Source organism: Scatophagus argus, chromosome 14 (assembly GCF_020382885.2).
Source record: "Scatophagus argus isolate fScaArg1 chromosome 14, fScaArg1.pri, whole genome shotgun sequence".
NCBI lineage: Eukaryota > Metazoa > Chordata > Actinopteri > Scatophagidae > Scatophagus > Scatophagus argus.
Window position 1 is genome coordinate 3,138,683 of NC_058506.1, and position 19,787 is coordinate 3,158,469.

The 19,787-nt window shown below is 40.4% G+C and overlaps 2 protein-coding genes across 2 annotated transcripts; one reads left to right on the forward strand and one right to left on the reverse strand.

The window, feature by feature from the left end:
- Positions 1-2,642: 2,642 nt before the first annotated feature.
- On the reverse strand, positions 2,643-6,389 carry ckma (creatine kinase, muscle a). Its single transcript, XM_046410961.1, has 8 exons — positions 6,234-6,389; positions 4,744-4,951; positions 4,461-4,615; positions 4,137-4,269; positions 3,762-3,933; positions 3,541-3,664; positions 3,261-3,450; positions 2,643-3,136 (listed from the first exon to the last, which is right to left on the reverse strand). Exons 2-8 carry the CDS (start codon positions 4,934-4,936, stop codon positions 2,958-2,960), a joined length of 1,146 nt encoding a protein of 381 aa, XP_046266917.1. The 5' UTR covers positions 4,937-4,951; positions 6,234-6,389; the 3' UTR covers positions 2,643-2,957.
- An 8,142-nt stretch (positions 6,390-14,531) lies between these two features.
- On the forward strand, positions 14,532-18,420 carry nccrp1 (P1, F-box associated domain containing). Its single transcript, XM_046410720.1, has 6 exons — positions 14,532-14,723; positions 16,164-16,244; positions 16,330-16,426; positions 16,539-16,634; positions 17,873-18,011; positions 18,107-18,420. Exons 1-6 carry the CDS (start codon positions 14,582-14,584, stop codon positions 18,257-18,259), a joined length of 708 nt encoding a protein of 235 aa, XP_046266676.1. The 5' UTR covers positions 14,532-14,581; the 3' UTR covers positions 18,260-18,420.
- Positions 18,421-19,787: the final 1,367 nt, after the last annotated feature.

Here is a 19,787-nt window from a genome sequence, read left to right on the forward strand (position 1 = left end):
ATGTCATCCGCACATGTTGTTCTCTGGTTGGCTGGATTCATCGTCTGTCAGTGCTGGTCATCGTCAGTAACACTTGTTCAAAGCATTTGGTTTTTCCAACCTCCTACTCTTTTCATCTCGTTACCTTTCTTCAAAGCATTGTACTGGAGACACAACAGCAGAGGCACATTCTCGAGAATATCTCAAAGCCCTCAGCTGTTGAGATCTTTCAAGCAATCGTGGGCAACAAAATGTGGTTTGTTGTGCAGGCCTTTGCCATTGAAATCTGTCAGTTTTCCCACCATAAAATAGAAATGGTTTATTCTCAGTACAATACAATTAGTTGGTTCTATTCTGTGCCACGTGATCTCACCTCAGCCATCATTTTATTATGTTAATGGGAAACACCAAAAGCAGATTAGCCAAGCAGCAAAACCTTTCAGAATACACACACACACACACACACAGAGAAACATACACTTCCATATGTCCACCCCCGCCTTTTAGTGGCACAGCCTGTATACTGGTCAGTCCATTATTGATGACTGTGGGGTTCTGTGTGGGGAGTGTTGTGAATCTGGAAAGGCACGATGAAGGCAGTGTGCACAGTGTTTTCTTTTTGTTAGTCCAGTTGCCTTTAAAGTGAACGACCCCCAGCGCCTTCATACAGTATATATTTAATGTATAAAAAAGAGACAGAAAAACTGAGGAAACTTTCTATTCTCTCTCCCTGTTTTTAGTGAATAACGTACTGTGATATTTACATAGGCTACAGAGATCATGTTGTTCGGCTGCTGATTTACTGTTAATACTATCTCTCAGTTGTGGCTTTGCTCATGGTGACCCAAAACATCCCCCAACCCACCCCCATTACCTTTCCCACCCATCATAAACTCCCCATCTCCCTACGATTAACAGGGACGCCAACCTCAGCTGTCCACTACCTTCGTATGTACCACTGACTTTTTTCTCTCGTCACAATGAGCATTTGACTTTCCTTGGCTCCTTGTTTGAGACTGTTTTCTCACAGGGAAACACTCAGCCATTGTCCACACTCACATAGAAGACCCATTTATGACATCTTCTCAGTCCTGTTTGGTGTGTGCTGTTTCATGGACCCCAACAAGGGAGACTTTGTGTTGACCTGTCCTCCTCAAGGTTAGAAGCAGACACCAATAGGGACACCGGAAGTGTGTCCTTGTCCCCTCCCTGGACGTTTCTCATTGTGGTGTATATTAGCATTAGGTAATATAGACCTCAATGCACTTTGCTTTGACTTGAATCAGCTCCTTCCAGTGTACCTGTATAGGTAATACCCAGAACTAGCCACTGGAGGGCGCCAATGTCTTAAATGTGAAACACTTCAATTTGTGGATATTTGCACAGGTACTTTATTTATTTTTTAGAATAATATCATTTAAAAAAACAGGATTTATATCAGTCAGTTGATGGCTGTATATAAAATATATGAATATAGTATATATCTTAGAGCTCAAGGTTTATTTATAGCTAGAACAAGGGAAGTAATTCTAGTTTCAAGCAGATTCTGTCAGTGACAATGGGGAACAAAAGCAACCTGCAATCCTGCATGACTTCAGAGTTTGGGTTTTAGGGGGAAAAATGAAACATGATGCACATCTAGGATTGGTAGCTTTGTGAAATGCAGATGTGATTGTTTTCAGACATGAATTGATACAAAGAAATTGTGCTAAATGTAGCACCACCCCCCCACCCCCCCTCACCAAAACAAACAGAAAGACTTGGATGAAATACAGTGACTTCACCTTTTTATTCGAGGATATGGTCAGTATGCTGAAGACAGCTTCTCAGTTCTTACAAGTGTTTTGGTATGCTGTGAAATGTACCACAACATACAGAGTGTAAGAAAAGGGTTCAGCTGTCCAGCAAGAACACTCACATTGGGAATAAATGGCGTAGTTTGGTTCTGTTTTAACATGAATTCACACTGATCCTAGTAAATCCTTGACATGTTGAAAGCCCCGGGTTGCATTCAAGCCATAGAAACGTTACTGACTCCTGATTGCAAATGTGAATCAGGTTGTTTGAGTATTTGAGTGGAAACAGTGAAACTGGCAAAAAAGCAAATTACTTAGTGTAGAACAACTCACTCTTAGTACAAGATGGATAAATATTGTCTTAAGATGGAATCTACTGTGAAAAATTCTTGAAGAGTTTTGTTGACCTGCGTGTTAATTAAACTCGTGTATACCTGCTCAGAGAGTAGTCAGGTTTAGATAATGGATGGTACAGTATTAGGACCCCAGGGGGTTGAGTATTTAACGTGCACTGTCATTTCAAAATTGATTTTGGAAACAGCTGATATGCAAAAGAGACTGAAGAACACACAGTTTGACCTGTATGAGTAATTTTACACTGCTCTACTATTTAATTCCTCCCCTCAGAAACAAACTGTAAACTGAGACTGAGTGCTTGTGGTGTATAAGGAGAACATGAAGCTGAAGATTAATAAAATTCACTGATGTTGGCATTTTTTCCTTCATTTTGGTGTCTTGGTTTTACAGTAACAACACACTGTCTGAATATTTGTTTCTAGCTTTTAATCTGACAAAGTGAGTATTGTTATGTGAAGATTACACTTCGTAAGCTTGTTACACTTCAACACAAAACAAACACAGATTCAGTTTGTTGTTTCATGGGGCACTTTTTATTTAGCAGTATGAACAGCTTCGGTAATCATTACTTTTTATAACAAAAAGTAGGTGATGCCACATCTGCCAGGCAAGCCCAGCTCAGTGGAGGCTGATCCCAGGATGTTACTAACCGACTGTGGAGAACTTGGAAAAACAAGGGCAGAGTAATGAAAAAAAGCTGGAAGGATGAAAAAGAGGTGAGCAGAGTCAGGAGTCTCTAGGGGAGCAGCTGTTTGCTCTGCACGCCCATCAGTTGGCTCCATTGCACATGAATGGTCACAAGAAAAACAAAAAAATTGTCCTTCTTTACTTCTGAGCAGGGATCATGCTGTCAATGGCCTCTCCCTTCTCCAGCTTCTTCTCCATCTCGACCATCAGTTTGACACCATCAACCACCAGCTGGACCTGCTCCACCTCGGAGGAGCCCAGACGGTCGGCGTTGGAGATGTCGAACACACCACCCACTGAAGCGGTGTCCACACCACCTGAAGAGGGCAAATGATGAGATGAGATTATTGATCACACCTACCAGCTCAGAATGCTGTAGAGTCTCTGTTGAGATCTTAGTGGACCTGCCATGTACAGGCTTAGGTGTGAATATATTTGTACCTGTGCCACGCTTCTGCAGACGCAGCCTGGTGAGGATCTCCTCAAACTTAGGGTGTGTGCTAAGCTTAGGCAGCTTGACGTGGACTCCACCACGCAGGCCAGTACCCAGGTTGGAGGGGCAGGTCAGGATGTAACCAAGATGCTCGTTCCACATGAAGCCGTGGTTGTGCTTCTTGAAGATCGTCTCAATCTGGTAGATTAAAAAGAAGTAGAGTCAGAGGAACATTCACAATGCTTTCATCCACTCAAATCATGGTGTTGACCTGCTATAATTATGTACCTTCTGCAGGCCAACGCAGAAACGCCTGAAGACCTCCCTCATGTTGCCGCCCTTCTGCATGGAGATGACACGCAGGTGATCCTCCTCGTTCACCCAGACCAGGAAGGTCTTGTTGTCATTGTGCCTGAATGGAGATGAATGCAAAGGATTTATGTACAGTAAAACACAAAGGTGATGCAGAAACAACAGATGGCCTTGTGACAATTATTGGTCATACTCACCAGATTCCTCTTGCATCGGGCCAGTCGCGGGCCATACCGGCGCAGGTCAGCAGGGGAGAGACAGGCTTGTCAAACAGGAAGTGATCAGCAATCAGCTGCTCCTGCTCAGCATCAGTCATGGACTTCAGGGGATAGTACTTTCCCTTGAACTCACCATCCAGGCTGGTCAGGGCTGGAGAGACAGATGTACAATTAGGAAATTGAATGTTCTGCGATAGCCTATATTTCCGCAGAAAATATGAAGCAGCTTCACAACATGAATGAGTGCATCCTTGTTTGGTTCATCACTTGAATTTGAAGGCTGTTGTTTGAGGAAGGCCTACTTTACTGCCAGACCCTTTGCATACTTAAAGTGTCAAAGTGTGACAAGCCTACCCTCAACGGACAGCTTCTCAATAGCTCTGCGTTCGCCACGGCTGTTGTGGGGAGGCAGGGTGAATCCCTTGATGCTGCGGCCAGTACGGACACGGCTGGACAGAACATAGTTGGGGTCCAGGTCGTCACCACCCTAATGACAAATGTGTGATTGCAAAGTGAAACAGAGACCACAAATGTAAGGTACTGAGCATCATCTTCTGATTAGCTGCTTTATGTCCAGTCACCCAGTGTAGTGTTTGGTTTGTATAGTAAGCCCTATGTTTTCAATAGAAGTTTCTATGTTTATCTTTTAGGTCTTTGTTGAAAACTACGGTACTGCACCTTCAGGTTCTCGAAGTTCAGATCGGTCTTGTGCTTGTCAGTGGGCTTGTATCCACCATGACGGTCAGAGATGACGGGGTCAAGCAGATCCTTGAAGACCTCGTAGGACTCCTCATCACCAGCAACGCAGCCAACAGTCATGATGAAGGGGTGACCTGAAGGCAGGGAACAATTGAGAAAGCAGGAATTAGAAGGTGATTTAAAGATTTAATATTCACGTTGTTTTGTTTTATTTGTGTTCAAATGACTTTATGTTTCATATAAGATTTCTGTCTGGTCTCACCGGGGTTGTCAACACCAGTCTGGATGACATCATCCAGGGTGTAGCCACTAGGTGTCTGCTTGTCCCTCAACTTGGCATATATTTCCTTGGTCAGGACCTTGGCCATGTGGTTGTTGTGCTTTGACAGGTCAGGGAACTCCTCCTCAGGTTTGTAGTTGAGTTTGAAGTTGTTGTGGGTGTTTCCGAAAGGCATGGTTGCTTTCTAACACTGCAAAGACAGAGACAAACCCATGATCAACAAGTTTAAAGAGAGACCAATTTAAATTTGACATTGTCTTTGAAGGTTATTTGAAACGGCACAAAAATTCTTCAGCATTTGGAGATATGGGATATTCTGCAAGACAGCTGCAAAGTTACGTAGTGTCGGCAGAGGAATCCTGGCAACAAGCGACACTCAATTCTCGACCGCTCAAATGTCCAGTTGAAATAGAGTAGGAGGAGGAGTGCAGGTCAGCTGGTTATTTTTAGCTTGAGCACATCTGACTGTATACTATTTCTTTAAAATGTCATAAGCATATATGTAGCTTTTAATTCTTTAAGCACACACATAAGTTCATTTCTCAAGTAAAACTTGTTTACACATAAATACACATGAGTAAGTCTTCAAAGTGTCAAAGTGTTCTCTTTGAAAACACTCACCTTCTACTACACCTTCTTTGTATCACACTTACATCACTGCACACCCTACAGCTTAAAACACTTAGCTGTCACTATGCTGAACTCCTGAAAGAAATCTGACATCATCTGACATTGCCTTTTGGTAATTTGTTTCATCTTGACTTGATTGACTAATCACATGAATTATAACAGACTGACGTGCAATGACGCACTTGTGACATCATATGAAATGTGATCTGTAGTAAACTGCTGTAGCATTTTTGGCAATAAGCCACATGAGTTTATGAAATAAAACACTTTTGATGCAACAATCTAAGAACAATCTTCTTGTTAGCTTAACATATATTTTTTTAAAAAAGCCATCATAATGTGGTGAGGTGAAAAGGCTAAAAGGTGAAAGGCTAAAATCAATTTTTAGACACCTCAAGCCTTCAGGCAGTTCTGGCAGTCTTACTTGTCTCAAAGCGTGAGACACCTGTCCAGCCAAATCACTGTCCAAAAGACAAAACCATTTACAGAGAGCTTAAACTAAGGGAAATAAACAAGTTTACAGTGCAATAGAAAAACGTCATGTCCATGCATGTCTTCATCAATTAATTGAATTAAAATATCAAAATTTTATGACCTTTTGGGATGTTTGAAAGCACCATATATGTTCAAATATCCCAAAGCTGGTGTACATTCATCTTTTGATTTTATCATGGACTCTAAGTCCAAAACCTTTCACTGCAGAAAAGAAGCAGCCATAAAAATGTCTTGCTCTTGTAGGTGATTCCTGTTTTGTTTCTTAAGGAATCCAAACATGCCTCCAAATATCATCTCCTCCTTCTTTAAAGCCACAAAACGAATCATTTTTGTGATGTTTTTTTTACCTGCACACCAGACAAGAACAGAAGTAACAGTCCTTGGGATCAGATCCTGTTCACCACAGCAAAATAGGGGTCACCCAACTGTGGAGGTCTTTGCTCCCTGTTTATATACCGGGTAGACACTTGGCCATTGGCTTGGCCATTTTAGTGCCTGCTGCACCCTCATTGGCCAGTCCTCTGGACTGATACTCTGAACAGTTTATGAAAGGCGCACATTTACATCTCAGTCACCCAAGCCTGAAACTGTTGCTGTACCCTCCGCCCCCCTCCCTCCTCCCATAATAGCACCAGTTGGACGGTGGGAGTAATCTGAAAGGGGCTGGTGTCACAGGGGTGAGTGGGTGAGGGCTGGTGTTTCGGGTAGTTGCAGAAACAGAAAAAAAGCTGAGCTTAACTTTTGTCAAGCTTGCTGCAGAGATGAGGAGTCCACCAAGAGCTGGAGAGAATAAATTTAAATTCATTCAAAGAAGCATTTTTTCCATCAAGTGGGAGACTCATATCTGAATAGGAGGAATGCTGAGGCCACTAATACATCAACAATGGAGGGGGATGAATTCCCCCTGTCTAACACAGACTCAGTAATAATAAAGTAGATAAATAAAAATAAATAAGTAAATAAAATCATCCCTTTCTAGTACTACTGTATTTGATAGCATTAGACTGTGCAAACACTGTTGTTGTGTTCACCCCCTCTGTGTTAACCCCCATTGACCTGCAGTGGAAACTATCTCAAAACAGCCATGACTCAGTCCAGCTCTAATTACTAATTCATTATCAGACACTGAATCTTCGATGGGAATACTGACTGTCAGATGGAATGTTGAGGATGCAAGATGATGCTATCTTTGACATTAACTTCATTAGTTCTCCTCTTTGACACTGTGGTATCTCAGATCTCTCACACTATTTGACAAATGCTTATGCTCTGCAGGTGATTAATATATTGCTCCAGTACAGTTTTGTCCTGAAGAACTGGAAGAAATTTTTATGCCTTCACGCCAGTGATAGTCATGGTCAGGGATCCATCCATTGGTCCATCTCATTCTTATCAACCAAGTATCTTATGAACATCAGGAATTTCTTAAAGTCTGGCATCCACTTGGACTCAAAGATGAACTGATTAGATTTTGGTGGTCAAAGATCAGGATCACTGTGACATCATAATGTTGTTCAAAACACTTTTTCATCCATTATTTAACAGTATAACTCAGGAACAGATTGTGGCGTGTTTTTCCTCGCCACTGTCGCCACCTGCTTGCTCGTGGGGGAATGTTGGGCTCTCTGTATTACAATTTAATTAAAGAGTTTGGTCTAGACCTGCTCTAATTGGAAAGTGTCATCAGATAACTTTTGTTATCTGAACTGAATTGAATTGAAAACTGAATTGGCCACATTTCATATTCGGTCACATACTGAACTGGTGACACGGATCTTGTGTCTGTGCTGATGTATAGCTCTTCTGTGCTGCTTGCTGAAGATGTGTGAAGCATGCATGTTTTAGGATATGTAGTTCTTTGTAGTATTTTTTGGTACTGTCGTCCACCACAAGCTCACTGGTTTTGATGATAATGAGCTTCAGGTGATGAAGCGCTCTCGGTTACTACGTCGGAGTCTAGATGGATATGAATATGGAAGCATACAACCGTGAAGTCGGGATTTTAGTCATTCCAGAAAACTTGTAGTATTGTTAGGGCTTGTGTTTTTTTGTTGTTTTTTTTTTTTTCATAGTTGATGGCCTCTTTTAATGCTAAGCCTTACAATGTTAAGCCTCTCAGTCATTTATTAAAATGAACAAAAGCAGCCTCCCCACCAAAAAACAAAACTTTTACAGAAACAAACACAAGACATTGACTACATTTAATTTATTAATGTTCTCTTTCTTTACTTAAGGTTTTTTAACAGTTGAAAACAGTTTTAACAGTTTTGGACAGTGAGGAAAATCAAGACTGCCTTTCCAATTACGATTAGTCTATAAAATACCAAAATGCTTATTTTTCATTGTACAGGCCAGCTTATATAAGAGAATTCAAAGTCAAAACCACTGACTGGCTCTATAATGATAATAATAGCTTTCTACATGTTTCTTCTACTCTTCTTTGACCTGGTTCTGTTGCCAAATTTTCTTGACAAGCTACATCATCCCCATCTTTTTCACACCACACTAGTTGGCCTACACCCAAAGTTAACATCTAAATACAGTAAATAAACTCATCAAGTCCAAATCTACCTACATGGAGAGAAAGTTGGCGATGACAGCATTTGTGTTGTTATACAGCATGTATAAAATTGTTGAGCTTAAATGCTGAAGGTGCATCAACAATTCAATTGGGGGATATATAGGAGGGTTTTCACAGGCACTGTTCCAAGAGGGGGACATCCCAACAAGCGGCAGTGTCTGTGGGATGTCCCAGCTGTCCCCCGACTGGCAGTTGACTGGCTCACACCTGCTTCTTCCAGTCCCGCTGTATCATTACCAGGCCTGTCTGTGCAAACAGCATGTAGAACACCCAACCCTGCCACGCACTTGAGGTCTACACTTCAGGCCGCCTACCATCTACACAGATATGTTCTCTAACACTTCTCTCGTCGTACTGTGTCTTTCCACTTCTTCTACTTTTGGTGCTGCCAGTGTTCAGAGATACAGGCGAGTGGAGTATTGGTTGGTCACAGTGCCCTTGCTCTGAATTGAAACCCTGTCTCTTGTTACACAGCTGTCTGCTGCCTGTCCTCCAAGTGGGAGGCCTCCAAATTTGTCTCTGTGTAAGTTTCCGCTATCACCACTATGCAGCATACAGCACCCATTTTGTCTTATGCGTATATTATTGAAATATACTGAAGATCTCTGGATTTTGCAAAGAGGAATATTTGTACAATTCATAATAGGGTTGGATATCATTTAATCTCCAAGAGGCAAGCAGAATAACCTGCAAAGAAGACACCATATAGAGTGGCTAGCTGCTGACATTTTACCCAAAGCAAATGAAGAATGCCAACTGAGAACAGTTATGCAACAGCTCAGTGATATGATGGTGAGTCTTCTGCTCATGTCAGCCACGTCATCTTCACAAGATGCTGAAACGCACTCACGCACTAGAGCTTGGACACTTTCCAACTTAGGGCATGTATATTCTGCATATTTTTTGATAAATTTCTTATTAAAATTGTCTGACATTGTTATGGGGATAGATGAATTATTTAGTTATAATGTGTGAAGTCTCACTACACATTTTCTGAAACCTTAGAGTGTTGAACTTTCTGTCTTCTTATCCCACAGAGCATGTCAGAGGAAGTGCGCATTAGTTTGGAGCCTTGCAGGACACTTTCATGAAACATATACAGCTTGACCCTTGGAAAGGAATCTGTGCCAACTGCACTGACCTGTGTCAGAATAGCACAGTGTCAAGCTGCAGCTGTGTGCAGTGCTGCTCTCTGAGTATTAGATGAGAGCAAATTATGTTCTATTTGTCAGGAAAAGGGAAAATGTACAATTTCATTATCTTTGCCTCCAGTAATGGGTAGTGAGGTCCTTCATTATGAAAACCATTTCAACGAAACATGGTTGGAAATGTAACATTATGTGCTTGGCAACTAAATACAATGACATCTATAAATAACACCTTTATGGCATACTATATTTACAGCTTCACTCCCACATTAAATTCTACACCTGTCTGCACAGAGCTGCCTGGGAGATACAGATCCACATACATACCATACACAGTGTATGCATAAAATTATATAAACTTAAAGAAAATAATATAATATAATGAAATTTAAAGGAATATGTTTTCTCTTAAAGATTTATTTTCAAGATTATATGAGCTTGAGCACAAATAACAGAATACACTTTATCTTCTGACAGCCTAGAGCCTAAAAATACTGGCTGATGGCTAAGAAAACCTTTAATTGCAACAGTTTTGGATGATGATCATGTGGTTTTATTATACAAGCAGAACTTTTTTTGCAGGTCTTGGTGGTTTACTTTTTGCAGTGCACAGTGAAGTGTAGCTAGTTGGTCTTAGTCCATTGAAACTAAAGCTGCCAGGGTCACGTGTACCTAGCGTGGTCAAGGGGAGGTTATAATTATACCAGGCTCGCTGTTCCATCTGCCCTCCCTATCAAACATGAGCCCCCGCCCACCCAGGACCCTGATTCAATTTCATCGAGTCAGTTCTCTATCAATCTCAGACTTGACCAGATATCTCCTAGCTTTGGCTAAACCCTCCACAAAAAGGAAATCCATTAACTAAATCTTTTTTAAAAAATTATAAAATTAAGCTACACATGTGACAAATGTGGTCAGTGCAGTGCTGTTGTGGTGCGCAGGAAGCTGTACTGATTTCAGCAACTTAAAATGTTATATTACCACATTATCAGTCAGTGGTGAGCTAAAGCACAATTGATATGAAATTTGGTTTGATATGAAAATTGAAGATTATTTTCACAGTATTTCATGACGTGTGCCATGTTGTGCAAATATACTTTTCAAAGCTTTGCATCAGACTAAAAACAATAGGTATGGCCTTCTCAGAAGGATTAGCTGGACTTAAACACTTTAACACCATGTGCTCTGGAGAATGTTTATTTAAGCGTAGCAAACGTGTATCAGTGTGTTGTATGAATGAATAAAAGGCCGACATTCCAGAAGCTCAGAATGCAGTATGTGACCATGGATCGTTGCACATGTGATGTGACCCCAGCTGATCGTGTACTGTCTAATGTAACGTGCATCTGCACCCGGCTCAGTGCCATAACCCTGGGGAATGTATGTACAGATATATATATATCACATTTATTCATTTTCTTATTAGAGACAAGTTTTTCTACTGGCACTATGTTGACCAACTAATGGTAGCCTAGGTGGCTAGCAAGTTTGGTTAGCTCACCAGCTACAGTAATTTACTAGGCCTAGTCAAGGCCTAGACTAGGATAGTCAAACATTCTGCAAAGACTCACAGATTAATTTCCATGGCATTTTCTGGTATGATCAAACCTTAAAGCCCAATGGAACCCTAATGTCCAAGAAAAAGCTTCTCCAGAAAATGTTTTCATAGGCAGTTCTCTATGTGGCCAATAAACTTGGCTTTATGTGTTAAAATCTGTGGCTTGTCCCTTTAAGCATTAAATCAGTAATTTTATCAGAGGGGATTCTTCTTTGTCCACTAACAGCAGAGCTAATGTGAGTACCATCCCTCCTGTAAGAGTAAAAGTGTTTGTTCAACTGCTTCACTACTTTGAGATGATTAACTGGTGAATTATCAGGCAGCCAGAGTTCACCTCTAACATGTTGTGGATAGGAAATCTACAATACACCAGGGCACAAGGGTAAATGACAGGTGTTGAGTCAAATATAGGCACACACAGACATAACCAGGTGGGGAAGTTATCATAGCCTGTCTCTGTGCCTGCACCATGCAGTCATTGGTTCTAGTCCATGGTTTTAAATGTTTTTTTGTTTTTGTTTTTTCAAACATACATTCTGATAAGTGTCCATGCAAACTCATTATATGATTCCTGTGAAATACATTTTAATGGCTGTGAGCTATAAACAAAGTTACTTTGAGACAATAAAAATTAATCGTCACCATAGATGAGCCTTAGTCTGACTGCAGAGAGTTTAAGAAGTCATATTATGTTTTCAAACTTTTCTCCATCCAGTGGAACATGTCTAAAAAGTGCTAGCTGAGATCATATTACAGAATGTCTATTACATAATGTTACAGCATGTTTCCCAACATCTCCACAGCCTGTAGCCTCAGACAAAGAACACTTTAAACACAAAGCTTTTGCATCATGTTTAAATGTATTACACACCTACTTTTTTCTATTCTAAGAGTATGTACGCAGAGTGGAACTATAAAATAGTTCAGCGTATTGCCCTGCAGTACTTCACTATTCAGACACAGCATCTACTGCCCCCTGTTGCCTCTCTGGCGCTCTGCCAGCCATAAACCCCATTGGCTCTAGGCTCTTATTATGTCATCAGCAGCTGAAGAATGAAAGCACATAAATTGAAACTATATCTGCTATTTTCAATTGATGAACAACATCTATTTGACTTCCTAAAGTTTAAAGCATATACAATATTGTAGAAAAGCTCCAGAATCCAGTGTGTGCGTTACACCAACCCATCCGACGCTTGGCATTGTACTTTGGTGATGTGAGGCTTGCATGCAGATGCTCGCCATGGAAACCCATTACATGAAGATGTACTGATATTAATGCCAGTGGAAGTTTGGACGTCTTCAGCTATGGGATCTGCAGACGACTGGCGACTTTGACGCACCGTGCGCCGTAGCGCGCTCGGAGACCCCGCTCTGTGATTTTACGTGGTCTTCCTCTGGCTGAGTTGCTGCTGCTCCTAAACACTTCTACTTTCCAGCAATGCCACTTACAGTTGACCATGTAATATCTAGCAGGGATGAAATTTCAGTGAGGCATCCCATCGCAATGACCCATTGTTTTCACAAATGTTTATAAATGCAGACTGCATGGCTTGATTTTATATACCTGCTGCGTTGGAGCTGATTAAAATACCTATATTTAATAATAAAGAGGTGTGTCCCAATATTTTCGTTCATATAGCGTAAGATCAATCTGAGTTCACTGTTAATTACAGTTAGAAAAAAATGGACATACTGCTACAATCCACAAGGTGGAGACATTTGAAAAGTATTGGATGTGTTTGTTGACGCTGCGCTTCTCTGTCACCTTTGCAGAAGTGTTGCTTTAAATGTAGGTATTTGAAAGAAATCCCATATCCCACTCAGCAGCCAAATTATGGAGATCAAAAGCATGTGTGACAGGCTGACAAGGTGCAGTGTGTGCTGTACACTGAAAAGACAAGAGCTATCTAGTCTGTCAGTAAGGTCAGTTAAAAGCATCTGCTGGCAGTTGGAGACTATGGTGATTTAGAACATCCTTCTTTATCCATTCACAATAAAGAATATTTTCACCCTGCAATAGATCCACACACCTCAGTTTGGGAACCGTTGGTTTACATGTAGGTAGTAAAAAGAAATACATGCATTTGACATGAAACAGTTCTGTGGTATATATAAACCAGGCCATTGCACAAATCTGATAAAGCAAAAGCATTATGATTAATAATATGGGCTTCTCCTTTAAACAAAACTCACATGCATTGGAGTTTCAAGAGTCTTCCCTGCCAGGAGTCAGAGCAGTATTTCATCAGGTGATACAGTGATCCATATCTTCTTAAAGCCTATGTGTTGTTTACAGATAACCTGCTAAAGTAAAATAAAAGATAAAAAGTCCTACAGCAAAGCAGCTCGGGTTGATAAATGTCAGACCTTTCACTTGGAAAAATTCGCATTTTACATATGAATCAACGCTAAATGACGCTTGCATGAATTCATCTCAGTAGTGCAAAGGTCAGGGCTGTCATGTCTCCACAATGGTCCTGTGATGATGGAGTGATTACAGAAGGCCAAAGTGCTTGGGAAACAAATGAATGAACAGACAGGCTGCACCCACTGACTCATAAAACTGTAGAATATCAGAGATTCAGAGGTGTGTTCTGCTTTTCTGAGTTTTCAACTGGAATACTTACAAATACTAAATAAAATAAGTGGTTAAATGAACTGATACAATTTAAAACAATTTGTATAGTGATTAATTATACTTAAATTAAAGTGAGACTAATTAAAATGCAATGTAAAATGTTACTACAATTACTTTTAGATTTTGTTATTCCTTTTGCCATTTCGTCCTCTCACACCCCAGCTGGCAGGTCATTTGTCTTCCACTTTACAGTTAGTGTAACACTTTCACTTTTATCTGAACCCCAAAGCCAACAGACTGCAGATTATCGGACAGTGTATAAAGCTATACGCTTCCCCTATAGCCTTCATTCTGTTGATATAAAAAGAAAAGGAACCAAAGCTTCAGATAAATAAAACAAAGATGAATGAACTGAGCTACAGCCTTGGCCAGTGGCTTTCGAAGTGGGATTTGAGGACCCCCGGGGCTCCTTGATGGAGTTCCAGCGGGTTCCAAGCAAAACAGGGTTTATTCTCACCACTATTCATCCATAAGTTACACACTACGAAAATATATGACTATTTTAGTCATGAGTTCCATACGCTATTGTGTAATAAAAGATATAAAAGCAAAAATCTGAACACTTTCATTTTTAAACAATTTATTGTTTTATCATTATTCCATTAGGCTCCACTGGAAACACTATCAAACTACTGTGGCTTTAAGAGGCCAGGGAGCCGCGTGGTTTGCCTCGGGTGTGGCGTAGTTCACAGACTATAAGACGAATCCTCACAGACTTCCTGGATGGAGTCACAGAGATATCACAACACAGAGAGTTCGGTAGCGCCATGTCTGCCTCTGAATGGAAGAAGCGATGCGAGGCCGAGTACGGTCTGCAGGGCGCTCCGATGCCCGACAGCGTAGACTGGAAGTCCGTGTTTGAAGCCAAACCTTTCGGGAGAAATTTACTGAAGAACCCTTCGCCTCACGGTACCACAACACTATCAGGAACATGACTCGTTCTGTTCAGTACTGATCCAGAGACAGTGATCACAGATCAGTGGTACTGATTTACGGTGGGATTGGGGTTCAGTGCTGGTGTTGATGTCATGTACATGTCATGTTGCAGTAACTTGAGTACTGATGTTTCACAGTTGACTTTAGATTGTTTCCAGAGTTTTTAGATTTCCTTTTACTGATCTGTTTGGAGCCGTTAGTAACCACAAAGTATTTCACTCTTAAAATGTTGAAGTGGTTTCAGTGTTTTGTACCAACCAGTAGGTTTCAGTAACAAGTGGAGTAACTGAGCCAATAACTGCAGTTTTCTGCAACCTGACCAGTGGTTTTGGGGAAGTATAATGCAAGACTGAACTTTGATGTTGTCAAAATGATCCTTCCTGTCTTCAGTTTGGCTTTGATGGTCACTGTTTATTTGGTGGGGTCTACAGTGGTGTACATTTAGCACTGCAGCCTCTATAATCAGTAGATGATTATTGTAATGCAAACCATAGTGCTCAGGTACCCACACTGAAGGACAACTGTCTGTCTGTGATCATGTCAGTGTAAGAACAGTACCTCCATTAACAAAGCAAGCAAGCTGTATCATATGAGTACACAAGAGTATTGGTTAACTCTTATTTGTATGATGTATTTGCATCACTTGTCATAAGTGTATTATATCAAGCGTATCAAGTTGGTTTGCTGTGTTCCTTATCCTTCCTTATCTATCTTAAATGTGAGTTAATTTTAAGGCGCCAATTCATCAAATAATTTTCCCACAGGCCATTTGTCGCATGGAGCCATGCAGATCATGTTGATTTTATTTGCTGGGGTAGAGAGATTTCCACTAAGACTGAGTACAGGACTGGAATTTTGTGGTCTCAGGGGCATCTAAAATTGTGTTTGAAATGCTCAACATCAATGTGTGTTTTTTTTAAGCTATAAGGAAAATATTTCCAAGATATCTAAGTGTCTACATGTAAAGTGAATCAGGAAGAAAGCAACCAGTATGTGGTGGAATAAGCCTTTAAGAGGTGTGTGTACAGATTATTTAGGACCTCATTTAACTGTTAAAGGTTTATTTTGCTGAATTTTCTGTTAAATCTATGATCAATAAGTTTGATTCTATAGGTCCAATTCAGTTTATAATGAGTAACAGGGGTGGGTCGATAGGTTTCTTTATTGCTTGTTACCTGAAGTTAGTCTAGGTAATTGATTTCCATGTTGTCATCTTTGTGGGAAGCAAAAGAATGCAAGTGACAAAGCCGGATTTTTCACTGACTAATGCTTAGATGTACTTTCCACACAGAGACACACCTAGTGACCCTGACAGAAAGATATTTCTAGCTTTGTGACATTTGCAGCGGGATTACGTTGGCTTCACTGGGTGTGGATCATTAACAGTTGTCCTTTTGTCTTATTTTTCCTCAGGTTTGAGCAAGGACTCCCCTCCACCTGAACCTCAGCAGTCTCAAGTGTTAATACGTGGACCTCCGCGTTTTCAACCCAACGGTGAGAGACAGGAGTGCTGAGCGTATTTCGCAGCAAATGCAAACGAAAGAAAATTGACATTGTGTAAAATCTTGGTGACTCACAGGTGACTTCAGCGGCTGGACCACAAGCACGGAAGTCCTCCCTTATGACACCAGCGGCATCCCAGAGGGCGTTGCAATCTGTGCATTGCCTCAGTACAGGTGGGTATTACTGGGAGTCAGATGTCAGGTCAGAGTACAACTTGAAAAAAGTTTATCCCACATAATGAGCATGTGGTAAATGTGACTTCTGTCTGCTGCTTCTTGTCCTCAGCTGGTTCTCCATGGAGCAGGTTGTGGACCTGAAGGCAGAGGGACTGTGGGAAGAGCTGCTCGATGATTTTCAGCCTGAAATAGTCATCCAAGACTGGTGGGTTGGTTAACACCCACCTCACTCATCTCCCACCTCCGCACCTCATAACAGACCATGTGTGATTACTTGTCACTGTGGCCTTAGCAGCTTTGTTGGTACACATGCAGATGACATCATGCACGTGTTTCACTGTCTGTGCATTTGTGCATGTGTCAGATAGGTTTGTCTTGTAACATGTTCTTGCATGAGGAGGTGGCCCACATGTTTTTGTATAGATAAAGTAAACAGAGCTGTGATTTGGAGTTGTTTGAACTACCTTTTACCACTTTATGTGTTTAAGCTTTGCATCAAAGTGAAAACCCCTTTTGATCGTACATTAACATAATTAATCAAATGTTTATAACTAATAACATTGTATACTTTGTAATCTTTTTTTTTCATGGCAGCATAAACAGCACAGGGGACCAAATTTTTTAAAATCTTATTTGGGCCACTTTCATATGTGGTCCTAAATCAGATATGGATCTGAACGGCCAGATCAGGATTCATGTGGTTTTTCTCCCACTGAGCATGCTCACATCATTGTCACATCATTGTTCAGCAGCAGCGTTAGACAAATCCACTTGTGGAGGATTGTGGAAGATGTTTCAATCAAAGCCCTTTTTTGACAGACTGTCAGTATTGTTACCACAGCAAACTATTCAGGAAATGAATATTGCACCGCAGTTTTATTCATTTTGATGATGGACTGTCGTTCTAATGGCATTTTCTGTTATTTAGCACCATGCTTGCTGTTAATGTGGGGTCAGGGTACAGATTCGTTCACATAGATGTCAGACTCCGGTCACATGTGAACAGTCACTGCAAAACGATCACAGCTGGGTTACTTTTATCCACATTGTGAACATAGGCTAATAGGACTATGATAGAACTGTTTATCTCTGTCTTCTGTAGCACGAACAAATAGAAATATTCTTTTTTACTTGTTATTCAATTGATGAAATTATCATTTCACCAGTTATCATTTTATTATTTTTCAACGATGCATTGAAAAATAGATATGTATGTTAACACTTAGAGGTTCCTAAACAGTCAGTATTTTTCCAAAAAAATGCCCCACTAATTTCCTCAGAACAGATCTCTAGAAAGATCTTTGTCATTTGGGACTAAAAGGAAAATAGGACTTTCCTCCAGGGAAAGCTTCACTTTCTGCGAAGCTCCTTTGGTAAAATTTCAAAACTATACATTATGATTTCTTCTCACCGTAAACGTCTGATTGTCTGTCATTTTGACAGGTATGAGGAGAGTCAGCTGCATAAGTCCATCTACCAGCTGCATGTCAAATTACTGGGTGCAGATAAGAGTACAGTGATCTCCGAATACTCTGTTAGCCCGACTGAGGACCTCAGCACTTACTCACACACGTGGAAGGAGGTGAGTTACTAAGTTCTCCATCAGGTACAGTGATCTGTCTCTGTTGAAGGGCTAGCATTCAGTGTTTTACTGTATGTCTCTCTGTTGGCCTGCAGGTGTCACATGTGTTCTCTGGCTATGGACCTGGGGTGAGATATGTCCATTTCCTGCACCGACTGAAGAACAGCTTCTTGAATGACTTCTTCCCCACATTGTTCACTGGCAGCTCAGTGATTGTCAGACTGCCCCAAAACCAGCTCCTGGTCTGAATCCCACTGAAACTATGCAGATATAGTTGCATCCTAATGATGGAACATTACAAAGTTATTTTGGGGGTTGGTTTTAAATAGTTTTAATATTGCATTATTGGCATTATTTTCAAAATAAAACTGGTTTCTGCAATAATAAAAAGCATTTTTTTTATTTCACAGTTGGTTGTTCCTTTTAATCAGTGAAACTTGTGTCTGGAAAAAAAAGCAGTCTTCATGAGGTGGACATACTTTATACTCTGTTTCCACTATCTATGCACCCTCACTCATTATTTTTTGGTATACTTTGTCTAATGTAAGTGGTGGGTTTTTGTCTGTGTGCACAATGGACAGTTCACGTTACTGTGGAGGAGGATCCTGTGATGCAAATGAATCAATAAAAACTGGGATAGTTTTAACTGGCTTACACATATGAAGTAAGTATTAATTGCAGTAACGGCATTTAGACTGCTTCCCTATAAACCTTGCTTTCACTATGTGTTTCTGTCTTCCATCGAGCATGAAGTAAAATGAAGCAATCCAGCCAGGCTGTCAGACTGGCACCTTTTCTGTCTGCTTCCTTGTCTCGAACAAAGACTAAAAGACTGTATATATGATATGATATAAAGATAATACAGTTTATTTTTATAAGATTTTGTTTTCTCAACAAAGTAGAATACAAAACACTGCACTTCACTGTCACACTTTTGAAAAAGGGATTGATGCCAGTAACCATTTCAGCAACAAGCCATTAAGCTGTGATCTAAAGCTCTCCCACCGCTGGCACACCACAGGATGTTGCTGTGTACCAGTTTCACCCCTGAACTTTGTGCTCTTCCCTGCTGAATGTAAATCAAAGGTCTGGATTAGATTTCTGTCTTGCATGTTTTGTGTTAATCAGTCCAAATTTTGCAAATCAGTCCAGGAAATACATTTACTTGCTTGTGTTATTTCTAATTTTAAAATGTCAGAATTATTTTTAACATAATCATACATTTTGTTCTGAGCTGTCATTCAGTGCATATCTCAAGCATAATTTATGATGCCAGTCTCTATGGGTGCTTAAGCTAAGTGCTTTATATATCAGTTACTGTATAAGCCATCGATAAAACAGCTTCTGGGGTTCCAGTATTTGACTGATCAGACCATCTAACCACTTCCAAAAAAATGATGAGACTTGATGATCATCTTACAGTAATAACTCATTAACTTTTAGAAACTGCAGACTTTGAGGCTTATTAGAAAGTGAGATACCATGAGCATTAATTTTAGCATGTAACATTTATAACTGCAGTATTACAAAACTGAAATGATCAGTATCTTACTTATTCTTACTTATTTAGTATTCTTAGTAATGTCTTTAAATAGGCTGGCCTTCTCCACAAAACCATAACTTAAGCAATAAAACAATAATTATAACCTAAAAGTGAGTATATATGTCACAATAGATATGTTTTTAACTAGTCACACTGGACTAAGTTGAAATAAACCCACTTACACTTCGTACATTCAAGAAAAAAATACTTCAGCCTTCTTACTGAGCCTATTG

What these genes read in the sequence shown, in the direction of transcription:
- ckma (XM_046410961.1), bottom strand. Translation starts at nt 4,936, where the DNA reads ATGCCTTTCGGAAACACCCACAACAACTTCAAACTCAACTACAAACCT. An exon ending in GACTGGTGTTGACAACCCCG is followed by an intron (nt 4,616 to 4,743) that starts GTGAGACCAGAC and finishes CCCTGCCTTCAG; the next exon opens with GTCACCCCTTCATCATGACT. An exon ending in TGAGAAGCTGTCCGTTGAGG is followed by an intron (nt 3,934 to 4,136) that starts GTAGGCTTGTCA and finishes CTGTCTCTCCAG; the next exon opens with CCCTGACCAGCCTGGATGGT.
- nccrp1 (XM_046410720.1), top strand. Translation starts at nt 14,582, where the DNA reads ATGTCTGCCTCTGAATGGAAGAAGCGATGCGAGGCCGAGTACGGTCTG. An exon ending in GAAGAACCCTTCGCCTCACG is followed by an intron (nt 14,724 to 16,163) that starts GTACCACAACAC and finishes ATTTTTCCTCAG; the next exon opens with GTTTGAGCAAGGACTCCCCT. An exon ending in TCCGCGTTTTCAACCCAACG is followed by an intron (nt 16,245 to 16,329) that starts GTGAGAGACAGG and finishes GGTGACTCACAG; the next exon opens with GTGACTTCAGCGGCTGGACC.